Below are 23,828 nucleotides of genomic sequence, written 5' to 3' on the forward strand. Positions count from 1 at the left end.
ACAGGAGGGAAAGGCCCAGCCCAGAGGTGACAGAACAAGGCCCTCCAGAGGGGAGCTGCTGGCTGCTCACGGACAGGAGCTCTGCTCCTTGGCATCAGGTCTGTAAAGGCACCTTGACTGCTCCATCTGCCCCACAACTGCAGGTGCCCCGTGCTTGCCCAAAGTGCTGCAGGAAGGATGCTGAAAGCCACACTTAGCACCTTATGGTGAATTCAAAAGAGGATCCTAATGTTTCCCCCGGGAATATTTTTTGGATTATACAAGGTTACATGTAAAACTGGAGTGGAAGAAAAGATTTGCGAGTGGAATTATCAAAGCACTGTGGGGCTCTGAGCAACCTGATCTAGAGATGGCATCCTGCCCATGGTGCACAGGTTGGAGTGAGATGACCTTTAAGGTCCCTTCCTGCCCAAACCACTCTGGGATTCTGTGATTCCATGACAATTGCAGCATGGACACAGTGCTGCCTGTGCTGCCTTTAGGAGCCAAGGCCACTTTAACAGCCCCTTCCACTCAGAGTGGATTTGTTTTCCTTACTGATAGGGGAGATAAAACTGTTGTTAATGGCAATGAGGGATGGAACCACTCTGACTCCAGCAGAAGAAGTTTCTACAGCTGTTGTTCTGAATCAGCATCCTTGGACTGAAGGTACTCCCAGCCTTCTGGATACCTCTGAAGCATTTGGGGGAGTGCTCCTGGCTTCACTGAGAAACAAATCACAGCATCCCAGGATGGCTTGGGTTGGAAGGAGCCTTAAGGATCACCTCATCCCAATGCCCTGCCGCTGCCAGGGACACCTTCCACCAGAGCAGGTTGCTTTAAGCCGTGTCCAGGCTGGCCTTGAACAATCCCAGGGATTTTTTGGAGAGCAAAAAGCTGAGCTGGTGCTTCATGGGCATCAAGTCCTCGCAGCCTGGGCTGCCCTGGTGTTGAGCTGGTTTGGCCAGCGGAGCCCAGGCCTTGCAGCTGGAGGAACACCTCGGTGTGCTCTGTCCCCACTCCAAGCAGGGGTGGACCCTGTGATCCTCCTCCCAGCCCGGCTCCCAGCCCAGCCGGGGCGCGGGCCGGGGTCCCACGGGGCCACCCACATCCATGGCCAAGCCTCCCTGCTTCTCCCCACGTGTCCCCCTCCTTTGCCTGCTCTTCTCCCGGTGGAGAGCCCCGCAGGAAAGCGTTTTCTGTGAGCGCTTTCTGGGCCGTCTTCCAGGCCCACGCTCGGAGGAAGGGGGCTTGGGGAGGAGGAGAAGGGGGGAAGGTAAAGCTGACCAGGCTCAGCCCGATGGCTTCTCCAGCTGCAGAGCATTTTCTGAGCGAAGCTTTTTTTTTTTTTTTCTAATCTGCTTTTTTTTTTCATGTCCTTTTATCCTATTTTTAACTGCGGCCTCCTTCCTTTTCTCAGCCTCCTCCAACACTTCCCCCTCCCCTGTGCTGCGCTGCCTCCCCCGCACGCTCTCGCTGAGATGAATGGGCGCCTTCTCCCAGGGCACGAACAGCTGCTGCTCCTGCCTGCAGGACAGCCAGACCTTCCCCGGGCCGGCCAGGATCACCCCTGGGCCAGTCAGCCCTTCCCCGGGCCAGCCAACCCTTCCCTGGGCCAGCCAGGATCACCCCTGGGCCAGCCAGCCCTTCCCTGGACCATCTAGGATCATCCCTGGGCCATCCAGGATCACCCCTGGGCCATCCAGTCCTTTCCTGGGCCATCTAGGCTCACCCCTGGGCCATCCAGGTTCACCCCTGGGCCATCCAGGATCACCCCTGGGCCAGCCAGGCTCACCCCTGGGCCAGCCAGCCCTTCCCTGGGCCAGCCAGGATCACCCCTGGGCCAGCAAGACTCTCCTCACCCTCTTTAACAAACCAGGAGCAGGCAAATGCAGGTTGTGCAGGAAGGTGAAGGGAAGCAAGGATGGGGGGAAATGAGGGTGAGCCCCACGGGGAGGGATGCACTGGATGGGAAATCATTCCATGGCTCAGAGAAAGCCCTGCACAAAATCCTACCCTTCCCAACTTGCTGCAGCATTCCCTGATCCACAGCTCTCCCAGGCCAGGGGCTGAGTGAGGCTTCTGGGCTCTGTTGTCACCCTCTGGCCGCTGAGGTGACACAGCCTCTCTGGGTCTGGAGCTGTTTAGGGCCTGGCTGGAATGGGGGTTTTTCACTTTTCCTTTGTGGATCTTTGGGTACTCCATGGGCTGCAGTTAAAGGCCAGTCCCAGCTGCTGTGCTGGGACACTCTGGGCTGTTGAAGGACAGACAATTTTCTCTGTTAAGGGCACTTTCCATTCTGTTGGTGGAGAGAGGAGATCCCTCCACGCCTTGGGAATGAATTGCAGGGCTGTGGGATGCCTGTGGTGTGTCTGAATCTGCTGGGAAGCATGAGCAGTCCCTGCTTTGCTCTCAGGTCAGTGGGAGCTGGAGTGCCTGGTTCCTGAGGATCCTATTGTTTCCCAGGTGAGGAAAACACCCAGGGGTTCCTGTGACGCTCAGTGGTGCTGGGACCTGCTGCAGCTCAGCACTTGGAGAGGATTATTTGCACTGAGACAACAGAATGACAAAAATCCAGGCTTTCGGTTTTCCATTTGTTTCCTGCCTGACTCTGGAAAATTCCCTGTGCTGCCCGTCCAAGACAAAGCCCCAGGGAGTTCCCTGTGCCTTGGTCATCAGCAGAGAATGAGCTCAGAGCTCTTTTCCCACTTGAGATGCAGAGTCAGCTGGGGATGAGGGATCGAGCTCGGAACAGGGCGTTGGGCCCTGCAATGAGGCTGGGAGAAAGCTGGAGTGTTGGTGTGTGGGTTTTGGGAGAAGCCTGGAGATTGTTGGGATTCTCAGGTATAACAAGGGGGTGGGAGCTCAGCAAGAGGCAGAACTCAAGTTTGGGAGCTGCAAAAGTGAGCAGCAGCACTGAGAGCTCCAGTGTGCCTTGGGGAAGGGACAACGGGATGTCCAGGAAGAAGGGATCTGAGCCACAGCCTGCCCAGGGTTTCTGTGATGCCTTTAGGCTGCCTGCAGAAGAGACCTCATTTTGGGGTGCCCTTGGAGCAGGACTGACACCTTTATAGGGATGGAGTGAGCTGGATGTACCTGCTGGATTTTCCAGAGGAGGAAACCATCCTGCACCACCAAACACTTCAGGCAGGCCACACAAAGCACAGATTGGGGGAAGGGGGGGTGTGCTGTTTGAGCTTTTCCAAGAAAATTCCTCGGAACTGTGACCTGTGGGGACACTGGGCAGCACACAACCCTCTCCAGAGGGTTTAGTTGCCCGTGGCCAGCCCTCGTAGCAGCACTTAGGGGGCCTTTGCTGGGCTGGTGAGGAGCAGGGAAGGCAGCAGAAGTGAGGAGAGGTATTTGGAACAGGCTTCCCAGAGAAGTGGTGGAATCCCTGTCCCTTGAAATGTTCCCAAAAAAGTGTAAATGTGGCACTGGGGGACATAGTTTAGTGGTGGACCTGGGACCTGGGGGAATGGTTGGACTGGATGATCTTAGAGGGTTTCTCCAGCCTTTAGGATTGTCTGATTGTGATTTCTCCCTGGATGGACAATGGGATGCCAGGAGAGCACAGCAGGGCAGGCAGAGGGGCTGTGAGGAGTGGGGAATCCAGGACCCTGTAACAGCCTGATCCTTTCAGCTGCTGGCAGCTTGGAGCACCTCTCTCTCCCTCCAGATGTTCCTTGTGTTTATGGCTGCTGGAGCAAGAGCCTGAACTCTCTCATTAATGCGTTTCTCTCTCTCTCTCTTCCTCACATTGAAGCCAGAAGTCTCAGCTCTGAGGCTGCAGCTGGGAAGGAGCTGGGGTGAGGGGTGGGAGAGGGGAGGGAGGTGTGCGCCAGCCTCCCGTCCCATTCAGCTCCCCCTCCGCTTCCCTCCCCCCGAGTCCTCCCAAAATACACATGCCCCGCAAAAAGAAAAACACTGGCAGATTTTTTATTTCAGAAAGTAAACACTTAGGCCATGGGGGTCTGGAGGTTATGGGAAAAGAGGAAACCATTGGGCTAATCAGGCCGGGACACACTTCCCCTGCTGAAATAAAGCAGAAATCGCTGCCTCACAGGGCGCCGCTGTGGTTAACCCTGGGGCTGCCAGTGCCATGGAGCGTTTTCCCTCAATCCCTGGGATTTGGTGCCTTGTGGTTCACTCTGCTGCTCCCAGTGCTGGGAGCCCAACTCTGCCCACTCATTTTCCCTTAATCCCTGGGATTTTGGGGTGTGTGGTTAACCCAGGGGCTGCCAGTGCCATCCATAGAGCGTTTTCCCCCAATCCCTGGGATTTGGTGCCTTGTGGTTCACCCTGGGAGTGAACTGTGCACTGTGGTTCAGTGCTGAGAGCTGGACCCTGCCCACTCATTTTCCCTCAATCCCTGGAATTTTGGGGCTCATGGTTAACCCAGGCACTGCCAGTGCCATCCAGAGAGTGTTTTCCCTCAATCCCTGGGATTCAGTGTCTTGTGGTTCACTCTGGTGCTCCCAGTGTTGGGAGCCCAACTCTGCCCACTCATTTTCCATCAATCCCTGGGATTTTGGGGTTCTTGGTTAACCCATGGGCTGACAGTGCCATCCATGGAGCATTTTCCTTCAGTCTCTGGGATTTGGTGCCTTGTGTTTCACTCTGGGCTAGCAGTGCTGGGAGCTGAACCCTGCCCACTCATTTTCCCTCAGTCCCTGGGATTTTGGGGTGTTTAGTTAATCCTAGGGCTGCCAGTGCCATGGGGCTCTGCGAGCTGGACCTTGCCCACAGGTTTTCCCTCAGTCCCCTGGTTTTGGTACCTCATGGTTCACCCTGGTGCTGCCAGTGCTGCAGAGCCCTGGGAGCCCAGAGCTGCCCACATGTTTTCCCTCAATCCCAGTTTTTGGGGTGGAAGGAGAGCCAGCACTCCACAGAAGTCCTGTGGCCCTTTGGGAACGAGCTGTTGGGAATTTTTAGTAGGAAATTAATTTTTTCTCTCTGGTTTATGAGCCATCCTATAGCATTTGATCATTATCCTTGCCTGAGAACTCTGCCTGTCGGCTGCAAACCTCTGCAGAGAGGAAATCTCTCTCTGCTTGGATCAGCGGGATTTGGGCAGTTTCTGCAGAGCTTTGAAAGGTTTTCAGAAAGCTCCATTTTCCCATCCTTGCCAGATTTGCATGAGGTGTATAAATTATTAGACCGTGGATTCTTTGGTCATAAACCCTCCAGGGAGGGATCCTTCCTGCCCTCTTTGACTCCAGTGTCTGCAGAGCACACGGAATGTGGGATCGGGCCGGGAGACGGGAGACCCTTGGTGCTCCCACAGGACAAGGAATGCTCTTAGCCCAGGTCAGAGCCCAGGGACCTTTGTACCAGCTTACAAAGAGATCCCAATTATCCTTCTCAGAGCCTGGCCTTGGACTTCCCAGCTCCTTTCCCATCCTGAGCTGCACACTGGGAATGGGCATGGGAATGGGAATGGGAATGGGTGTCACTCCCAGGTCTCACACCTTTTGCAGCTCTGTGTGTTTTTGGAAAGGCTGGCTGGCTAAGCAGGTAATAAGTGAATATTAGAGACTGGCCATTGCTGGCAGCCAGGTCTGTTTCATCAGACCTTGCGCCAGGGATTGCTGACTCCCTTTGCATCATTCCAGGCTGGGATTGTCAGAGAACCCGGAGAGACTTTGCCCCCAGGAACTCCAAATCTTATCCCGATGCCCACACTGCCATGTAGACCTGAGGGAATTCCCAGCACCCTGAGCTGTCCCACAAGCCTTCCCTCTGCCTGCAAAGCAAAAGCCAGCACGGAACAATCTCTAGCCAAGGGAAAGTGATCTTTCCATCAGAGCAGAGAAGGTTTTCCCTCAGTCCTGGGAGTGTGAGCGGGGGTGGTGAAAGGTGCCGTCACCGGTTCCTTGAGCCATCAGCCCCGCTCTTGCAACATTCCCACCAGGAGGCAAATCCCAGATAGCCGCAGTAGGGGAGCTGCAGACCTGCCGGGTCCCACCCTGCTATCTCAAGAATGCATTTGAACAGGAGCTGTTTCTGCAGCCTCTGGAGGTCAGGGCTTCAGATGGAAATCAGGCTCCAGAGACAGTCCCACGGGGCAAATTTCAGGATTTTTGGAGTTGGTGTTCAGCACAGATAAGCCCTCGAGAGCACAGATACTTTATCTGAGCCTTATCTGAGCTATTTGCATCACTTCAGCCTGAGAAACTGCTGTCAGACGTTTGGGGGAGGGAGAGGGGCAATTAGGATGGTCTTTCGGTTCTTTTAATTGTTATTTCCAACACAGAAACACTTTCAGAAGGATGGGACTGTCCTGTGGCCCAGCACAGCTCTGGGAGCTTGTCCAGGCTGGAGAGGGGAAGAGCAGGAAGAAGTGCCAGGCTCAGAGAAGCAAGAAGAGCATTAGGAGGGATATTCCTTGAAAGCCCTGTAAGGGATTGCATCTCTGCTCTCCTAAAATGAGACAGAAATCAGCCCGGGCTGCCCCTGCTGTCAATTGGGAATGGAAGTGATTCCTCCTTTTCTGAGCAGAGCCAGGGCTGAGCTTTCCAAAAGAGCTCTCTGCACCTCCTTTTCCAGAGTCTGCTTTGTGCCTGTGATGTTTCTCACCTTACCTGGAGCCTCTGGGGGAAATATGGGGTTCCTGATCTCTTGCTGCTCTGCCAGACCCCTCTTCATCCCAGCTTTGCAACAATGGACTGCAAGGACCCCACAGGGCAACCTCCTCTTCCCAGAGGGTGGGGGGGGGGGTCATTCACCCAAGCTCCCAGTCCTGGTGCCTCTTCCCAGCACCCATGGTCATGGAAACAGAGAATCCCAGAATGGTTGGGCTGGGGGACCTTAAAGTTCATCTTGTTCCCCAGTCAGGGACATCTTCCACTGGACCAGGCTGCTCCAAGTCCTGTCCAGCTTGGCTTTTCATGGGAGAAGGGTTCTCAGGGATAATATCTAGGAGACCAGACTGATCTTACAGCTGGATTTGGAAGATCTTGGCTCTATCACTTACCAGGAAGTCTTTAGGCATCTAAAGCCCACTGCCTTCCCTTGGAGTGAGATCCCTAAATGCCTGCAGCCTCTCCTGTGAGCCCCTGCACAGCAGTTTCTCACATTGGAGATGCAGATGATTAATTCAGCGCACATTTTATTGCCATACTTAATTCAGTGAGGTCAGGAGAGTGGCTGAGGGTCCCTGGAGAGCAGGGCTGTGCAAGTGCTTCAGATTACACACAAAAAGAGACGTCTGAAGTGAGCCTTGGCTGCTGGCGTGACCAGCCCTGGAGCTGCCTGCAATGTCCCCAGCACGTGCTGGACTTTTCCAGCCCTCCGGATGGACCTTCCCCCGTGGGCTTTGGGATCAATAGGCTTTGGAAAAGCTGCACTGGGTCAGTTATTGGCTGTTGGACCAGAGCTGGTGCAGCTGGTCCTGGGAGGGACAGGCTCCTGTGGAGGCAAGCAGGGATAATGAGGCCCTGCGAGTGTTGGGATGAGTTCCTATGGTTCCTCTGGGGGACAGTCATGGGACACTCCAAAATGGCTTCAGGGAGGTGTGGGAACAGCTTGGGATGGAGGGTGGACTTTGCACGTGGGCTTATTTCCAGCTTTAGGCTCATGAAAGGAGCTTCTCCAGGGCCTGGGAGCTGCCTTTGGAGACCTCTGATCCCCAAAGGTCAGACAGGACTTCTCTTTTGATGTTTTCCCTTCCCCTGTGATGCTGCAAGGACAGGTTGGGATGCAAAGCTGGGATCTCCACAAATCCCTGTCAGGAGGGTGGAGCCCAGTGGGGGTTGGTCTTTTCTCAGGGTGACAAGGGACTGGACAAGGGAAAACAGCCTCAAGTTGTGCCAGGGTTTGGTATTTAGGAAAAATGAAGAAAATTAACTGCTCCACCAAAGGGGAGGTTTGATTTCTAAGGAGATCCAGCCCAAACTCCTCCTTAACTCAGCAGCAGTTCTTTTTCAGAAGTCAGGAATGCCTTTCTCCCAGGTCTGTGTGATTCACTCTTCACATCTGAGGTTCAAGTTGGGCCAGGGAGCTCTTGCTTGGTCAAACTGATGTCAGCACTGAGGTAGAAAAGGAAAAAAGGAAGAGATGCCCCAAGGGACCCTGTTCATGGAAAAATTCTAATTTGGTCAGTTCCAGGCATCTTGCAGAAGAGTCTGTGCTTGGGAGATTTCAACCCAGTTTTCCAGACTCCAGAGACAGGACTAATTCTGGAAGGCAGTGATGGAAATAAAGCTGGCATCTCCTCCTGCCCTGGTCCAGCTCCTCACCACCAACTACCCTGGGGTATCTGTGACATCTCCAGAGGTGACCAGACCTGCTCTTCCTCTGCTTTGCATCCAGCCCCTGCCTGACCCCAGGAGAGCAGAGGCCTCCTGTGTCTGGCAGCTCCGGCTGTGTTTCCATCCAGGCAAACAGCCACTCCGTGGAAGTAGGAGCAGTTTTCCTTGCTCTGCAGTAATCAGACTGACAGGATAATGAGGCAGCCCAGTAGCTTTGCTTTGCCTTTTCCTTGTGCCGAGTCCCAGGCTGGGTGTCAGCTCAGTCCCCATATCTTGAGGAAAAACCTCTCTTTTTTTTCCTCTTTTCTCCTTGCTGCTGCTAAAACTGACAGACTGTTGGGCGGAAATCACCAATATTTTGTCTAAACCAAATCCAAATATTTCCAGCCAAACCTCAGCGTTTTCTGGTGCTGATGCACTAACAAATCTCCGTGGGAAATGCCAGCAGGGAAAGCAGATGGAGCAGTGGGCTGGAGTGTTCTGCTGTCCTGGCTCTCTGCTTGGGATGTGTGGCTGAGGGGCTGCGAGGAGCGGGGTGGTTGAACCCAGGAGCTAAATTTGGGCTGCTCAGTGTTTATTCAGAGCACAGTGGTGTAAACAGCCGTGCTCTGCTGGCCTGTACGAGCAGCCTGGCCCGGGCACTTCATCCCACAGAGTCTGCAGCAAGCACCGAGATTCCCTCCCTGCTTTCCAGGAGCAGGATGTGCTGCTTCACCCCAGCCACACTCCGAGCTCGGGGAATGATTTGAGAGGTTTCAGCCACCTGCTCCTGCCTGCCTGCCATCACCCTGCCCTTCTCCCCTACATTTGCCCCCAGCCCCTGCGTTTGGCACAGCCATACTTCCACAGCCATCCCTCTTCCCAGATCCCTGCCCCGGGCCTCACAGCTCCAACAGCGCCAGATCAAGGTGGGAGGACATTCCCCTCCACAACCACCTGAAGTCAGGGCTTTTGGGGCTCTCCCACGCCTGCCAAGAGCACCTCGCCCTCACTGGCCGTCGCTGCCGCTCCTCACTTCATTAGCACCAGGGATGTTTATAAATGGCAGGATAATATTTTTCGTTTCCAGTTTGGGTTTCCAGGGCAGCCACTTTCTGAAGCACTTAGGAAGTTTAGAGAAGACGAGGTTATATAAACGGTTTTTCCCCCTGGGCCCTTATTAATCAAGTGGCCGTGGAGCCATTCCCAGAGCTTTGGGATCGAGGGCACTGGCTGGGTGAGGGGAGGCAGCTTTTTCTTGGCTCCTGCCCTTTATTTGGGAGCTTGGGATGAATGGAGCTCTCAGACCTGGCTGTGGGGTTTGAAGCTGCCAGAGGGCTGAGGAGGCTGCTCCTGGATTATATTAAACTGGGTTTGGGGCTGGACTCCTGTGTAGCCCCTTCTGAGCCTTCATGTGAGCCATGGCATCTCTTTTAATGATGTTTTTCCTGGCCCTGTGGATGCATCCCTGTAAAATTTGGTTATTTGGTGTAAAACCTTTGCATTTCCTGAATGAAGGGCAAATATGATTTCAACAACAGTGTGTATCAAGTTGATCCCCGTGCTTTTCCAGTGGAACCCTATGGGTGTGCCCATACACTGATTAATAATTCCCTGACGCATTCCTAAAGCTTCCCAGCTTTTTGCCACCCAAGCTCCACCAACAGCTGCTCCCCAGGGTGGGATTGGAAAGCAGGAGCCAGCTTTGGCTCCCATTAGTACAAAACCAAGCTCTGCCTCCTCCTCCTCCTCTGTGTCCTTCCTCCCGCTGCCTCCTCTCCACAAGGAATGAGGGATGGGGATTTTCTGTTTGCCTTGGGTGGATGGAGCTCTGTCTGCAGCAGCAGGTCCAGCTGCTTCCAGCCTGGAGCTGCAGGTCCACAGGAAATCAGCTCATTAATCTGCTGCCCCACCTTCCCAGTCCTCCAGCCAGGCTCTCCCAGTGTGAAAATGATGATTGAAATAGCCAGAGGTGGGAAATGATGATTTAAAGAGGGTAAAAACAATATTTGCAACTATTGCTGACTGGGGCCTTGACAGAAGGGAACTGAATTTCTTCCGGGTCTTGGGAGCGTGTGAGGAAAGGTGCTGAACATCTGGAGTGATTTAGGAGTTCTGGGCTGTTGTGCTGGAGCTCAGCCCAAGGAGCTGGGCTGGGATGGGGAGAAAATCCTCTCGTGGCTTTTGGCTCAAGCTGGTGCAGGTTGGGTGTTCAGAAGGTCCATGTCCACCTCCCCCAGGGATGGTTGTGGTGGCCCAGAACATTTCAGGCAGCCCTGGGGTGTTTGATGCATCATCTGAGTGGATTTTCTTCACTTCCCAGAACTCCTTTTCGGATTGGAAGGAAACTCCAAGCCCCAGAGGTTATTTTGCTTCATCTCACAGAACACAAATCAGCTTCCCAGCTTCCCTTTGGCCTCATCCTTATCCGAGACCTTCCCCTCCCACAGAATCCTCCTCGAGGAGGTGAACTAACTGGGTGAAAAGAGCTTGTTAACAAATTACTTTTAATAGGCCTTTTTTTTTTTTCCATTCTGCAATTCCTTCCCATATTAAAAGTGCAAAAATAGAAAGTTTTAGCTCTGGTTGAATGACACAACATTTTCCTTGTTTATTTTCTTTCCACTGCTTTAACCCAACGAGAAGTGTGGGAAAAGAAAAAAAAAAAAAAACCTACAACAAACTGCTCTGTATCAGCCAGGAACATATTTAGAAAAAATATTTGCATCTGATTTTTTCTTCCAACCACCAGCAAAGCATGAAAAATAATAAATATATCATTTGTTTTCATGGCTTTTGCTGCAGGCAGTCGGGAGGTGGATAGGGAAGCAGAGTGTGCTGAACCCTCTTGGATGCCAGGATCTCTGTTCATCAGCTTCCTGAAGATGGGATGAGGGAATGGCTTCAGCCTGGAACGGGGTGGGTTTGATGGGATATTGGGAAGGAGTTAATCCCTGTGAGGGTGGGGAGGCCCTGGCACAAAGAAGCTGTGGCTGCCCCTGGATCCCTGGAAGCGCCCAAGGCCAGGTTGGACAGGGCTTGGAGCAACCTGGGACAGTGGAACCCATGGCAGGGGTGGCACTGGATGAGGTTTAAGGTCCCTTAAACCCCTGAAATCCCCGGTGCTGCTGCCCGTGGCTGTCCCGGGGTGACCGTGTCCCCTCGGGAGCCGCAGTCCCCTGCCCAGCAGCTGTCTGTCCCCATTCACACCCGCAAGGATTTAGGACCTCGGCGAGCTAATCAGGAGACGCTCCCGGGGAGAGAGGCGTGTTATTTAATTAGCTGCACAATGGGCTGGCTGGGAGGCACGTGGTGGCTCTGATGGCAGGAGATAGATGTCCTTTTAGCCGGGCTAATTGTTGGGAAATAGCGGGGGCTTTGTTCAGCCCCAGCGTGGGCTCTGTGATCTCGCAGAGCCCAGGGGCTGCCCGCTTATAATTTTAGACAGATCTATTCAAGCCTGCCCTGCAGCGCGGGGCCGAACAAGCCGAGCATTGTTGTGGAGCCAGGAGCTGTGGCCAAGAAAACCACCCCGAAAAACCCAAACACGTGTAGAGAGGAATATTTCCCTGGCGTTTATTCACTGCCAGGCCAGGTTGCCAAGCGCGGACAGTCGCGGGAGAGCTTTCCAGCGCCGGGCGAGAGTTTTTCCTCTTTGAGACGCATTGGCAGCGGATCCATCATCCAGGAGCGATGCTGGGGGCGGCTCTGCTGGCAGAGCCTCTCTGGGGAGGGCAGTTCCAGGGCTGTGGGTCTCATCCCGGAATTTCTGTGTTCCGGGCACGGTGTACGTGGGATAATCGTGCCCATCCCTGAATTATCTCTCTAGTGTGCTCTTGTCACCTCGTGGCCTTGGCAGGACAGTGGCTTGGGATGGAGGGACCTTGGCTGCTGGATCTTGGTGGGTTGTGCCTTGCAGGGTCCTGTGGAACAAGGGATGGAAATCCCAGTTCTGTCTCCTGAGCTCTCCCCTCAAATCTCTCTCTGGAGAGACCCCATCACGGCCCCCAGCCCCTGAGAGTTTCCTTTGGGACTGCTGAACTCACAGCTCCTTGGGAGGGTAAAAAGTGTCATTAAAAAAAGGGGTGGAGGCACAAAGGTGGGAATAGTGGCCAGGAATTAAACTTCCATGACTTGAACCCCTCTGTCCTGGCCCCGGCATTAACCCAAGGGTCACTGCAGTGCGGTGGTTTATTTTCCCGGGCTGATCACTTCCAACTGGCTGCCAGCATGGGATTGTCCTGGTGGCTGCCACTTCTCAGGCTGTGGACTCTATACCAGAGCTTGGAGCTGGACTGACCTCCCCTGGGAGCTGCTTGTGAGTCTCTTGGTCCTTGGTAAAGTGAAACGTGGATGTCCCTTGGTGTTTGGCAAAGCAGTGGGTGGTGTTTTGGTAGTGATGGGTTTTTGAAAGATGGAAAGGGCAAATAAGCGTCAGTGATCACAGTCTGGCTGTCAGGAGACCATTTATGAGCAATGATTCCTTTGGCTCTCCTTTGTAATCCCCCCATGTATCCCAGGGAAGGGAATTTCAAAGGCGACCAGGGATCAGTTCAGTAAGGAGAGACTGGTGAATGCCAAGAGCCCAGCCACAAGCAGAGCTGTGCTGCTTAAACCTGGGCTGCTGCTTTGTGTGTGCTCTGAAGGAGAGAGATCTGAGAACAGAGAGATCCGAGACAGGAGATCTGAGCAAAGGCAAGAGAGGTGTCCTGCAGGTGGGATTTGACGTGTATTGGCTGCACATGCTTGGTGTAATTGGGAATATTGGGAATTCAACAGCAAAACCCTTCAGGATGTGTTTACCCAGAGCTCGGTGCTGTGACTTGAGCGGAGCGGGAAGATGTCCAGAGAGCAAACAGGGCTGCAGAGCAGTTTACGAGGTTTTCCCATCCAGCCGCTGCTTCCAGCAGGGACACGAGTGGGTGACAGCACCCCTGCCAACGGAATTCCCATCGGGATGGCATTGCCGGAGCCCAGAGCAGCTCCTCAGGTGCGGGATCAGCACCTCCGGGAGGCCGGGAGCGGGAGGCACTTGGAGATGCTCGAGAAGCCTGTGAGGCTCACTCGGGATCCCCGCCGTGTGACAGGGCTGTGGCTCCCGCAGCTCTCCACGCGGGCTCTGTGTGCCGAGCCCTGACCCCCGCTGGCCACAAAGCGGCTTTTGTGAGCCCTCCCCGCCGGGACTTAATGAGAGCAGGAGCCGCGGAGGCTCGGAGCCCGGGGACAGTCACTCACAGGAGGGCATTGTGGCCGCGATGGCTCGGGGCTGGGCCGGCCCAGGGCCGGGGATCCCAGCGGGAACACTGCCCTGCTTCTCCTGCCCCCAGCGCCCAGGCTGGGGGAACTCTCCGTGCCTCCAGCCCCGCAGCGAGGGGACCCCAGGGGCCACATCTGGGCTACGGTCAGCACCTCCGGGACCCTGCGCTGCATCTGGGAGCGGCCCGGCACCCGCAGCCCGCCCGGGGGCACACGCAGGATGTGCCACTAACGAGCTCTGCTTCCATGCCCGAGCCAAAACCGGGAGGCTGGAGCCAGCAGGGCTAACCCAGCCTCCTCTTACCAAAATACTCCAATACTTCCCAGCTATTACGGCGCTTGAAAGAATTTCTCGTATCATTTTAAATTCCAGGAAAGGTATCTCCCAGGGGAACGGCCGCGGCAGCTGCCTGCTCTTTCCTCTCATTGCACAGGGCCACCTCCACACCCAGGGCCACCTCCCTGCTCTTTCCTTTCTTGGAGTGGTGGCTGCTTCTCCTTCCAACAATGTCCCCGTTACGATAAATCCTTTCATGTCTCCGTTTCTCCCTGGAATTGCAGGACAGTTTTTTTTTTTTTTTTCCCTTTGCTCCTGATTTTTGTCTCATGCCCTCTGGGTATTGTTTACTTGACATAACATCAAACCCAATCCCTGACCGCTCGCGGTCATTAAAAATCCCATGGCAGTTTTGGGGAAGGCTCCAATTTGGCTAATTACGTTCTGCCATAAATATCCCCCTGCAGTTTTAATTGGATATGGTGTTCTTCATTTCCTGGCCATTACAGCTGGGTGGATGCTCCACGTTATTACGTGGCCGTTGTGTTTCACCCATGTTTCGGTAGCAGCAGTGCTCGGAAAAGCTCCCTCTCCAGAAGTTACACCTAATTCCTGCTGGAATGAGAACGGGGAAATGCGAGGGAAAGGAGAAGCTGGCCCAGCTCCACGACATCTGAAGGAGAGCCAGCAGCTGCCCCGGGCTGGGACAGGAGTGAATTTGGCCGTGGAGAAGTGAAAGAGCCATCCCAGCCAGGAGAGAGGTCATGGAAGAGCCGTCCTCGGGTTCGGAAATCACAGCAAAGGCTTCGCTCTCCTAACACCTTTCCTCAGTGCTAAATGAATAATAATTATTCTTGTTCTGTTAACCCAAGGTTAGTCAGCGGCCCTGGGAACAATGGGGCATTACTGCCCATCCTTTCTTTGTTCCCAGCAGTTGCAAACAGTGGGGCTGCGCTCCGGAGGGAGGGCAGATGGTTATCGCCCATCTTTGGGCTGCAGGGCCGTTCTCCAGCCCGGCATCCTCCCTCCCGGACAGAGCCTCAATGGATATTCACGTTCGGTAACGACACAGTGGAAAACGAGGGTGAGACTTGGATGGGGAAGAGGAAAGATTTTCCTAAAGCCTGTGAGCAGCAAATAGGAACCAGTTGCTGAGGCGAAGTCATGTTTGGCAGGTCTTGGACTCAGAATGGTCACATCCCAGCTGAAGAAACTAATCAATGGATTCCTTCCATGCCTTCTGCGAACACTGAGCCATTGAGCGGCTCAGCTGGAGCTCAGAGCCAGGGCTTTCATGTTGCAGCTCTGAAGTGAACACAAATTAAGGAGGCTGCTGGGATGGAGTTTGAAGGAGAGATTCAGCTGCCCTGGGAGGAAACCTCTGTCCACAGCCACTCTCTTCTCTTCCTCCCCTTTGGGGATTTTTGCCTTGGTGTTACTTTTGGAAGTATTTCCAGTTTCCCTGCGTGTAGGGGTTGCCATGCATTGCACCAGCAAAATGGAACACGGGTTTGGGGAGGCACAAGGGGCCGAGGCAAAGCTCAGAGCTCCTCTGCAGCCATCCTGCACCAAGCTGGGCTCAGTGTCATCGGCTTTGTGGGATCAGGGCTCAGCCGGGATGCCAGGAGAGTGTGGATGTCTCCTAATAAAAGCCCCACAAGCTATGAGAAAAGTCTTTATTAGAGCCTCTGTGCTGGTCCAGAAGAGAAGGATCTTCAGTACAGGTGCCATGGAATTCAGCCAATCCTCGAGAATGTAGCACTGCAGGAGCGGCTGAGCCAAAAGGGGAGCCCAGGGGGGCAAGGCTAAAGCAGAGACACCTCAGGGCAGCGCCGCCTCCTCTGTTGCTGCATCTCAACCTGTGGCAGCTCCATCCAGGGCCTCTCTGCCCAGGAGAGCTTTGTGCTGTGTGCCACCAGCAGCCTGTCCCAGTCTGTGTTTGGGCAAGTCCCAGTGACCTCGCCGCGCCTCCTCCTCTGTTTCGGTCCGGGGGTTGTGGTTTGCTGCAGCCGCGCTCCGAGCGGGCGAATGATCCACCCGGGGGTCATTTCCATACGGTTGGGACCGCAGGTGCTTTCTGATGGCTCGGTCAGGCAGCTGCACAAACGGCACCCCCAGGCAGCCCCCTCCCCTCCCTGCCGCGGCATCCCAGCCCGGGAGCGCAGGAAGGGAAGGGCTGGGGGCTCTGATAACTGCATCAGGTTTCTCTGCTCTGGAGGGATCAGAGATCAGATAGAAAGGCAGCTGTTTCTCCTGAATCCCCTTCTGATTTTCAACTAGAAATGTTCTGCTAAATCTCCTCTCTGTAGTTTCTTCCTTGAATCGTTGCTGTACAGGGTAGAAAGAAACCCAAAACGAGGGCAGGTGCAAGCACATGATCCTGTCATGGAGAGGGACCACATTTTATCCTTGCAGCGATCCTCTTTCCACCTTCGGATTTCCAGGTTCATTCCTGTGGTAGGTTTCAAACCACCAGCTGAGGTTTCCAACCCTGTGCTCTGCCTAAGCACGGCTCAGGTTCTCCAGAGCCCTTGGGAATCAGTGGAGGGAAGTTTTTCATCACAGTAAATCACTGGTCCCACTCCACTGCTGCAGGAATAGTTGTCCAGAACTCAGCTTGCAAGTAAATTGCAAAAAAGATTGCCTGTAAAATTGGAAATGTGAGAGGCTGTCACTGGGTGAGGAAGATGAACTTGGGGCTGGAGCTCCCTGCCCAGCTTTGCCAGCTTTCAGCCCTCCTGCTGCTCGATCTGCCTGCCTTGGCAAAGCCGTGTGTGTGCAGCCAGAGCCGCCTCTCCTCGTCTGGCCCCGGCAACCTCGCAGCTTCTTTCAGTTGCACAAACTCCCCTGCTATAAATACGCCGTGGTGGCTGAGAAAGGCCCTGCTGCAGAAGCAAAATGATCTGAGCTGCAGCGTTTGCATCTGCAGCTCATCTTTCGGGGCCTCGGGAGGTTTCAGGGGTGTTTGCAAGAGGGACCCTGGTCCATCCTAAGGGCTGGGCAGTGACCATGACCCCAGGCAGCTGCTCCTGAGAGCCTATGTTCACTTGAGCCCATCTTTGATGAGAGCAGCCTGATCTGTGCCAGAGTCGGAAGCTGTTAAAGACTTTCGGAGTGACAGAACCACAAGAGCTGGTTGCTAATGACTTTTTTTCTCCGTACCGGTAAGCTGACATCTGTGAGTCATACTCTCCTTCTGCTGTGCCGTTTGTGGTCTCAAGTTTGTGCTACCTAAATACAATCAAACAGATTTCATGTGAAAACCGATATTCTTCTGTTAACTCCATGCTGTACTGGCGCGACACTCATCTTGCATCTTCCACGTTTTCTATCCAGTCAGTTCCCAGCTCTCTTTGGCCTCCCACCTCTACCAAGCAGGCCAGGAACAGCCACCCCGGCTGTCACCCTCCACAGCACAATGTGCACTGCTCTGCCCTGGCTGTGCCCCTGAGTTTGGAGGTTCTTGTGGGTGTGAGAGGATCAGGCTGCTCCAGGCAGGATGGTGGGAATGTGAAGGGGAGATGGAAATGTGAGGAGATGATGTGAGCATGAAGGGGTGATGGGAGCCGAAGGGGTGAGTGTGAAAGGCAACGGATCATGTCGAGACAGGCAGGGTGAACACAGCTGGCCTGGTTTCAAGAACCATCGGTTTCGGGCAGCGGCTCCAGCCAGGGCTGCTTACAGCCAGCGTGCTCCAACTCTTAACCCGTCCTGTTTGGGGGCCGGGGTGCGAGCAGAGCTCGGGGCGGAGGCGCCCTGGATGCGCTGCCCGCCCTGCGTCCCCGGACCCCCGCTCCCCCCGGCAGCGCCGGCTCCGCTCCCCGCAGCGCCGGGGCCCGGGGCCGCCTCCGGGGCGGGCCGGGGCGGGTCCCTCCGCCGCTGTCACCGCTCGGGGCCGGCCCAGCGCCCTCCCCTCGGCTCAGCCCGGCCGGGGCGGCGGCGGCGGGGACGGGCGAAGCGGAGCGGAGCGGGGAGCGCAGCGCAGCCGGGAGCGGAGCGAGGGAGCGCGGAAGGAAGGGAGGAAGGAAGGAAGGAGGAGAAGAAGAAGAAGCAGGAGGAGGAGGAGAAGGAGGAAGAGCAGCGGGAGGAGGGAGGCAGCGCCGGCCGCGCTGCCCCGGGCGCCCCGCTCCGCGCTCGGCGGGGCTCAGCCGCCGCCCCCCGCTCCCGGCGCGACGCCCCCGCGGCGCTGCCCCAGCCATGAAGGCGGCGGTGGATCTCACCATCATCAAGACGGAGAAGGTGGACATCGAGCTCTTCCCGTCCCCCGGTGAGCGCCGTGTCCCCTCCGCGCCCCGCTCCGCTCAGCCCCGTCCCCTTCTCCCTGCGAAGGCGGTGGCGGGAGGGGTTTGGCCGGGGGGGAGAGGCTCGACCGCTGGGGACGGGGTGGTCAGAGAGGTCGGTGTGGGGTTTTTGGGGGGTGTCTTTTGGAAGGGAACACGCAGCGCACCCCAAGTCGCAGCGCAGCGGCGCCGCCCGGGCTCTGCCCGCTGCGAAGGCGAATTGACTTTCCGAGCGCTTTTATGACTTTCCATTCCCCTCCTTCTCTTAAAATCCATCCCGCCGCCCCTCCAGCCTCCTTCCCTCACGCTCCTGGCATCCTTGCCGGGATGTAGGGAAGCCCGTCCGGCGGGGAGGCAGGAGAGATGCGCTCCGCGGGGCTCCCCGCCTGTTCCCATCCTTAGCTGGGATGTGCGTTCTGCCCATCCCTGGCTGGAAATGTCTTGTGTGGTCCAAGCACTCGTGGTATTTGGGAAACACAACTCCAGTGCTAAATACTCTGGATTTAGCACGTTTAATCCAGGAAAACCCGCCGCTTTGATATTTTCTTTTCGTCCTTCTGCAGCTGGAGAAATGGGTGGAGAGGGGGTACAGAGAGCAACACGTTACTGAAGGGAGGCGAGAAGGGTTTTTTTGTGTTGTAGCGGGGTGGGTTCAGCTGCTGCTGGCTGTGGTTACTGCTCCGAGCCGAGCCCTGACCAGAATAAGGGCTGCTGTTCACACACTGGTGGCGTCTGGCTGCTCGCTGACCCCGGACGCTCAACTCCTCTCTGCCCTGCCCAGGCGAGGTGGAGGATGGAGCTGGGAGGACCCGCAGGAAAAAAAAACAAAAAAACAACAACAAAAAAACCAACCCTTTTTTCTGCATTAAACGAGTCCTGTTGCTTCATGTCTCCCTGCTGCAATTCCCACTGCACCAAACTGGAAGTTTGCTGAATTTTGTGCAGCACCGTTGTGGCGAAGAAAAATCAAATTAAAGATTGAGTTGTACCTTTCTCTGCCGGTTAGGAGGTTTCTAGGAAAGCCAGAAGGGAGGCACAGCTCCCGCAGGCATTGGGATTTTGGGCTGCATGTGGAAATAAAATGACAGCTGAGTGCTGGAGCCGCACAGGGGTTGATGCTTAGACTTCAGTAGATGCTGGTGCAGCATCAGCTGGGCTGCAGAGGGCTCCGAAGGCAGCACCCGCCTTGGCATCAGCCGTCCATGGGCTCCGGAGTGCCCAGCGCAGGAGCCTCCCTTGGGATTCCCCCTGCCGCCCTCCCTGGCCGCAGGGAGCACCCTGTGCTGCTCAGAGGATGCCAGTGCTCCCTGCCCCGGCAGCAGGGCTGAGCCTGCCTCCTGGGGTGGGCTGGGGAGCGCCAGGCTTCAAAATGCCCGAGGGATGCTAAGAATGCACCTACACAGCTGAAATGAGAGGCTGGAGTGGAGCTGTTTGTGCCTATTTCCGAAAACTTTGGGGAAGACTCATTCCTGTCCTTCAGCCCCTGAGGGCAGCTTGTTTGTTTGGAGGGGGAAAACAGGATAGGAATAAACACCTGGACCATCAGGTTGGGGTGGAGTTTATTTTTCACTCTAGAGTAAAGTATCTGTTAAAATTTGTACTCTCCTGGTGTGGGTGAGAGCTCTCACAGAGGCTGTGTGTGCTTTGGGTGCCTGGAGCAGTGCAATTCCCTGATGCCTCAAGGGAGGACTCGGAGTTTCACCCTGCCTTAAGTTCATTTTCTTCTGTCCCTGAAAGCTCTTCTGCAGCTGATGTCAGCAAACAGCTCTTAGAGCTGACCCAAAGTTTAAGCTTGGGCAGGAAGAGCGCTGAAAAACACAAACCCAAGAGGTAGAAAAGCGCTCCCCCCCATCGGCCTCAGCTGCAGCCGCTCCTGTGCTGGTGGCTGCGCTCGCTGGGAGCCACAAAGGTCAGCGCTGTCAATTAGCTGGCTTAACCTCATTTCCCCTCCAAGTCGCAGAGAACGCTGCAGCTTTCTGGTTTGGTGGGATTGATGGTGAGGGAAGGAGTGAGGATGCTGCTGGGCTGTGTTCCTGGGATCCAGCCAGGGGAGGAGGGAACATCTCTTCTCTCTGCTCCTGGAGGGCTCATCTGCTCCCCGATGGCTCCTTCAGCCCTGAATCTGCCACCAAGTGTTCCCATCGTCCTTAATTCCAAAATGGGCTGAGAAGGACTCCAGCCCCTTGTCCCTTCACAAAGCAGCCGTGCCGATGTGATCCATGGGGTTAACCTTGGGCAGGGAGGGTCCCTGCAGCCAGAGGGTTTCAGTTGTGCAGGATGTTTGATGTGCCAGGTGTCTGATGCCCCGTGAAACTCTGTCCCCTCTCACCCCCCAAACCAAACCCTGCTCCACCCCACACCTCTGCCTGCAAAACTCCGGGGAGATTTGTGGTGTGTCCAAAGGGTTTAAAAATAATCTGGGAGGGATGTGGATCTGTAGAAAGCTTCCAAAGCCAAATCTTCCCTCTCTGCCCTTGCTATTACCAGCAGGAATGTGTGAGTGAGATGAGCAGGTCAAGAGCCAGAACCCCATGGGGGTGGGTTCTCCTTCAGGATGCAATTCTAAGTGCGTGGATATTTTTATGAGGATGTGATGGAAGGGTAACATCACTTGTGGTTGTACTTACATGGCTGATCCACCAATGGCTTGGTGGGATGTTTTCTCAGGCAGTAAAACCCCAAACCACAAAAAATTCAATCCCAAGGGAACTTCACCTGGGAGCTGATGACGTCTGCCCTCCACAAATCACTTTGTTTCCTGCAGCTCGGCCAAGCTGCATTTGCTGGCTGTGGGCAGAGTGGGAAGCAGCTCAAGCCCTTGCTGGGAGCTGTGGGGTGTAACTGGGGCTCCCAGTGCTCATTTCTTGCTCAGGAAGCTGCAGATTTGCCTCCCCCGAGGTACCAGAGCAGGGCTGCAATCCCAGGTGTTGTTCCTGGGCATCCCAGGTGGAGTAGGGATGCCAAACTCCCCATCCTGCATCCAGCCTTCCTTCTGTCTCCTTTCCCTGCAGGTGTGTTACGGGAGCAGCGGGGGATTTGTTCCTGGAAAAAGGATTTGCTCCGTGCACACGCAGCACAGAAATCCGGGTTTTTTGGCTCTTCCCATGCCTACCCTGAGGACAGCTGGGACATGGACACGTTGTTTCCATTGGCCTGTGCGTGGGTGGCATCCCAGGGGTGTGTTTTTATCTGGCAGGAGCTTTTCCCTCTGTTTAGGATTTGGGACAACATCGCTTAAGGCTGAAGCAAGGTTTTCCCTTCCAACCCAAACCTCTGTAAGGTTCTGGTTCTCCTGCTGTGGTGGTGCAGGGTACAGGGAAGCTCCTACACAGCTTCCATGCTGCTTTGGGATGTAGGACCTGCCTGAATCGTGCTTCTCCCCCTTCCCACAGCCGGGTCAGGCTTTGCTTTCACTTTCAGTGCAGACAAATAAGGGAGTTCGCATTGAAAACCAGCCTGGCAAATGCAGAGCTCCTTCACAGAGCCTCGCCGCGGGCAAGTGGCAGAGAAAATCCCCCTTGTTTAGGTTTTAGGAGGGGATCCTTCATTCTGTCCTCTGTCTTGTCTAGGGAGGACAAGTTTGCAGCCATCCCTGGCTCAGGTGCGCATGGAACGGGGTCACAGCTGGATCAGCCCGACCAAAGGGGGTCAGTTTGCTGAGCTGCTCGGGGTGAAAGTGCTCAGGGACATTGTTCTCATTATTCTCAAAAAGACAGGTTTGATCCTGCGTTATCCTCGCAGGGCTGAACCCTCCAGCTGTGTCAGCTGCTGTGTGACTCAGTTTCCCTGCTGCTGAGAGGCGCTGGCTCCTGCATGGCCACCTTTTCTTCCCATGCGGGATCTCCAGCATTTCCCTTCCTGCTCTGGCACGTTCTCTGTCCTCCCTCTGCCTCAGTGGGCCTGGGAGAGCGCTCACCTGTTCTCCCGGGCACACACGGGATGCCAGAGCCTGGGGAAAGGAAAGCACTGATTGGCGTCTCCAGGGCTGCAGGGAATCGCACCCGCATCTTTTGGAATGCTTTGCTCTGCAGGGCTCGGCTGGGGATGCTCTGTGTGGGCCGGAATGATCAGCAGCGAGGCTGAGGCTCAGCAATGGAGGGCTTGGGGCCGCTCTCGCATTTTCGGTGCTGATTGCCTGCGGAGGAGGTGAGAACTCAGCTGAAGAAGAGCAATTACCTCTGTATGCGCTGACAAAATGCCCATTACTGTGGTATCCAGGCGGGATGCGGGAATGAGAGCTTCCCAGGAGGGGGGACTGGCTGCACTTGGCTGCCACCAGCTTCAAGTTTTTTAGTGTCAGCTTCACACCAAAGCTCGGAAAAAGGGTGGAAAGAGGGCAGCTCACGGAGCTGTCCTTCAGGGACACATCCACAAAGCACATCCCTGGTTTTTAACCTGGGTACAGGGAAGGAGATTTCTAGGCAACAGGAGCAAACCCCGTTCCTTTCACGTTTCCATCCCGAACTCCCCAGAGCACACACCAAGTGTGTAATTACAGTGTCGTTACATGAAGTGGCCCCTAATTTGCCATGTAATTACAGCGTGCCGTGCTTTGATAGGCCTTACAGAATGCAGGGATAACACAGGCTCACGCTGGAATGCTGTGCTCCAGCTCTCCAAAGCGAGCTGCTGAGACATCCTAAGACTTCCTGCGCTCCCAAATCCAGGGCAGATTGCTGGCAGGCAGGCAGCGAGTGGCTGGGACTCCAGCAGGACTGTGGCACACTGAGCTTTGCCACGGGATTATCACAGAATCCCAGAATGGTTTGGGTTGAAACCCTTAAAGATCTCACCTGGGGGACCTCCCACTAGCCCAGGTTGCTCCAAGCCCTATCCAACCTGGCCTTGGACACATCCAGGGATGGGGCAGCCCCAGCTGCTCTGGGAGCCAGCTCTGGATTTGCTGCTGTGGAACTGCAGGCTTCCATGGCAATGATGGGAAAATGTGGAAATCTGCAGTCACATTCCTCTGGAATGGATCCTGCTGTGTGAGGAGCTGGGGGCAGCTGGATCAGGCTTAGGGTGCACAGGTTGTGCCATAGATTAAACCCTCAGGTGGGTGTGAGTAGGACCAGACTGTCTGAGTACATTTCAGGGATGTGAACTGGCAGAGCTGCCACCCTATATGGCTCTTGTTAGTCGTGGCACCAGGATCTGCTGGGATTTTGGGGAAGACGGGAACAAATCCAAGTAAATCTGTCCCAGATAAGGCAGGAGAATCTCTTCCTTTTTGCACTATCAGTCAGTCCTTGCATGGCACAATGTGAGGAAATGGCATGATTTAGGACAGCAAGTGTCACTGCTGTCCCTGATCCAAAGGATGCAGCTCTGGCACCCTCCAGGCTGACAAGTCTTGCTTGGTGGAGCACCTGTGCTGGGTGGGAGTGTGCCAGGACGCTGGGGAGGTGCACAAGGAGGGGATGAGCTGGATCTGCTTTATTTGAGCACTAAAATTCCCCTGGAGCCAGGGCCTGACTGTTCACTGATCCCGCTGTGCCTGGGATCCCTGTGGGAACTGGGGTATTCCGTAGGGGCAAGGCTGTGCCTCTGCAGGCCAAGCCCCGACGCCCCAGTTTGCTTTTTGCCTGGGAGTTCCTGGTGGATGCCAGTGTCTCCAGAGCCTCCTGGTGCAGCTCCAAGCCCCATCCCAGCAGGAGCCAGTGGCACAATCTGCAGCTGATCTGAGCAGCACAGCTGTCTCACAGCCAAAATTCAGGCCTGCAGCCCTTTTTTTGTAACCCCATGCCACAGTTATCCATCTCAGCTCTTTTGTTCCTCTTCCGTGACTAAGCTGCTCACTGCCTG

The 23,828-nt window shown here is 55.2% G+C and overlaps 1 protein-coding gene across 2 annotated transcripts in view; it reads left to right on the forward strand.

Moving 5' to 3' along the window:
• The window catches only part of ETS1 (ETS proto-oncogene 1, transcription factor), a 78,132-nt gene that overhangs the window by 13,071 nt on the left and 41,233 nt on the right, over window positions 1-23,828 (forward strand). Inside the window, exon 1 of one of the 2 annotated variants that reach the window (XM_068172262.1) lies at window positions 17,695-18,010. The exons of the other annotated variant lie outside the window; for it this stretch is intronic. Coding sequence (XP_068028363.1) covers window positions 17,941-18,010 — 70 coding nt within the window. The 5' untranslated portion in view covers window positions 17,695-17,940. Of the gene's footprint in view, window positions 1-17,694; window positions 18,011-23,828 lie in introns of those variants that run through there. 2 annotated transcript variants of the gene reach the window in all.

This window comes from Anomalospiza imberbis, chromosome 24 (genome assembly GCF_031753505.1).
Source record: "Anomalospiza imberbis isolate Cuckoo-Finch-1a 21T00152 chromosome 24, ASM3175350v1, whole genome shotgun sequence".
Classification (NCBI taxonomy): domain Eukaryota; kingdom Metazoa; phylum Chordata; class Aves; order Passeriformes; family Viduidae; genus Anomalospiza; species Anomalospiza imberbis.